We start from the raw sequence: 2,902 nt of genomic DNA, 5'->3' as shown, positions 1-2,902 counted from the left end.
TGCTTTTAGTATGGAGGCTATGTGGCACCTTCTCCATGTGAGAACAGTAAAACTGTGGTTTTCAAAAATCCTAGGAAATATGTCATTCTGAATAACCATGCTTTTAAGAAAGTTGAGGATTGAAAACTGACAGCATCATCTATCTTTCTTTTGATTAAGATATTTCTAAACTGAATTGTAAATGTTCCTATCTCACTTAACATGTTAATTAACTCATTGAGGACCCATACTGGGCTATTCATGAATGTCCGAATATTTCCCCTTTACTAAATACTAAATAATTCCACTGACCTTCCTTGGTGCTTTTGTTTTTCTGCCTTTTGTGTCAAATTCCTTGCAAACACTGTTTTTTGAGGAGATGGAGGAAGGGAGGTGTTAACTTGTAATGAATCATCCCTTCATTATAATAAAATGCTTTTATAACAGATTTGGAAGTATGTGTTTGTTATAATTATGCACAAGTTGAGGCTGTAGGTTCCACAGTGGAAACATTGGATTTCTTTGGTCAATATTATACACGAGCTTTAGTGCACGGACACTGTGGTATCTATTTGGTTTTCTAGAACCCTAACTTTTGTGTACATGTACTTCCTGAGGAAAGGCAATACTATAAAACAGCACATCGGTAGAACAGAAGCAACTCTTTAACATTGGTTTTTGTTCACAAGAAATTGTTACTTGGGTGTGGCAGTTTTTACATTACTTAAAAGAGGAAGCATATTTGGTAAAGTAAATGATTATCTTAGTTTTATTCAGTGGTTTTGTTAGATCCAATAGAAACAGGTTCAACATTAGGCCTTAAGAAACATTTTATCAATAATCTTATTCCCACTGCCACTTTGAAATGCCACCTTGGGTGGCAAACATACCCATTTCTTAATTACTACATCTTCTTCCTACCCACCTGAAACAGGGGGTAAAATGCATGGCCAATGGAGTAATTCACATAAAGAATTTTCATATAGGGCCCTTTGTTGTTGTATTTTGTGGTTGTTTACATATAACCAAGGGTTAAGTTCTCTAAGTTTTGGTTAAAGGAAAAAGATATCCATTCACTAAACTTGAAGCCCTGGCATCTCTTTGATGGTTTATAAATAAAATACCATCAGATCAGCACACCCAATATTACACTACAAGCCCAAGTTTCCAAATCAATCAGATTTCACATCACCGTTAACAGCAACAACAACCACAAAAATCTAGAAAGAATAGGCTGTATCTTTTATTACGAGTCTAAAATTTGGCTAAACTTGGAAGCAGCTGTACATATTACTTACTATAGTAGATGTTTAGGGGAAGGATTAGTACATTTCTGAGTTTCATAAAAAAAAGAAATAACACTAAGAAGTTGAGATTTTGGTGTCAGATATATGACGTATTTCGTATGGTTTCAATGTTTCTAATTTTCAGATCATCACTTATTCTTTCTTTATCTTTACACAATATAGAACCAGGCAACCAGACTTATGCTAGTACAATCTCTTAATGGCAGACCAGATCTGATGATTTTTAAAGTGTTGATGTAACTCCAATTAAATGCTATCTGGAGTAATAACAATTTCTTTATTTTTCATAGCCATTTTATGAAAAAAAAGTGAAGAAATGGAAACTGCAAATTACACCAGGGTGACAGAATTTGTTCTCACTGGCCTATCCCAGGCTCAGGAGGTGCAACTAGTCCTATTTGTTATATTTCTGTCCTTCTACTTGTTCATTCTTCCAGTAAATGTTATTATTTGCACCATCAGGCTTGACCCACATCTGACTTCACCCATGTATTTTCTGTTGGCTAATCTAGCCTTCCTTGACATTTGGTACTCTTCTATCACAGCCCCTAAAATGCTTGTAGACTTCTTTGTGGAAAGGAAGGTCATTTCCTTTGGTGGGTGCATTGCTCAGCTCTTCTTCTTGCACTTTGTTGGGGCCTCAGAGATGTTCCTGCTCACGGTGATGGCCTTTGACCGCTATGCTGCTATCTGCCGCCCCCTCCACTATGCTACCATCATGAATCGACGTCTCTGCTGTATTCTGGTGGCTTTCTCCTGGATGGGGGGCTTCATTCACTCCACAATACAGGTGGCTCTCATTGTTCGACTTCCCTTCTGTGGGCCTAATGAGTTAGACAGTTACTTCTGTGACATCACACAGGTTGTCCGGATTGCCTGTGCCAACACCTTCCCAGAGGAGTTAGTGATGATCTTCAGCAGTGGTCTGATCTCGGTGGTGTGTTTCATTGCTCTTCTCATGTCCTATGCCTTCCTCCTGGTGATGCTCAAGAAACACTCAGGTTCAGGTGAGAGTACCAGTCGGGCCATGTCCACGTGCTACTCCCACATCACCATTGTGGTACTGATGTTTGGGCCATCCATCTACATTTACGCTCGCCCATTTGACTCTTTTTCCCCAGATAAAGTGGTGTCTGTATTCCATACTGTGATATTCCCTTTGCTTAATCCCATCATCTACACACTGCGAAACAAGGAAGTAAAAATGGCCATGAGGAAGCTGGTCAACCGATACATTCTATGTAAAGAGAAGTGAAAGTTTAATGGCATTTTCTATAGTCCTTCTGAGGGTTTTTGTCCTAAAGAAGGAAGTATTTGCAGTAGTATTGCTCCTTTCGCTACCTTCTTTTGTCTGAGGTCTTAAATCCCACTAGGTTTTCCCTCTAATTGGTGAAAAAAACAAAGAAATTAGATTGGAAATAAATTTACTCACACTCCCTCTGAAATTTCTGGCAGATCACTATCAGAATTTAAGATATAATAATGATCTGCTAAAACACACATTTTCACTGATTGTTTATTGAGTGGCTTTTCTGGAGAGGGTTTGGCTATGAAGAGAATGTATGCTGAGAAATAATAAAACTAATAAGACCTGGGAGATGTGTCCACTATGAATA

At 38.1% G+C, this 2,902-nt stretch overlaps 1 protein-coding gene across 1 annotated transcript; it reads left to right on the top strand.

Annotated features, from left to right (window-relative positions):
- The first annotated feature begins 1,506 nt into the window (after positions 1-1,506).
- LOC122705327 (olfactory receptor 4M1) lies at positions 1,507-2,628 on the top strand. Its single transcript, XM_043920623.1, has one exon. The coding sequence runs from the start codon at positions 1,603-1,605 to the stop codon at positions 2,539-2,541; it is 939 nt and encodes a 312-aa protein (XP_043776558.1). The 5' UTR covers positions 1,507-1,602; the 3' UTR covers positions 2,542-2,628.
- The last annotated feature ends 274 nt before the right edge of the window (positions 2,629-2,902 follow it).

This window comes from Cervus elaphus, chromosome 12, assembly GCF_910594005.1.
Source record: "Cervus elaphus chromosome 12, mCerEla1.1, whole genome shotgun sequence".
Lineage (NCBI taxonomy): Eukaryota > Metazoa > Chordata > Mammalia > Artiodactyla > Cervidae > Cervus > Cervus elaphus.
Note: the sequence above shows the minus strand (reverse complement) of the source record. Positions and strands in the feature narration are given on the sequence as shown.

What these genes read in the sequence shown, in the direction of transcription:
- LOC122705327 (XM_043920623.1), top strand. Translation starts at nt 1,603, where the DNA reads ATGGAAACTGCAAATTACACCAGGGTGACAGAATTTGTTCTCACTGGC.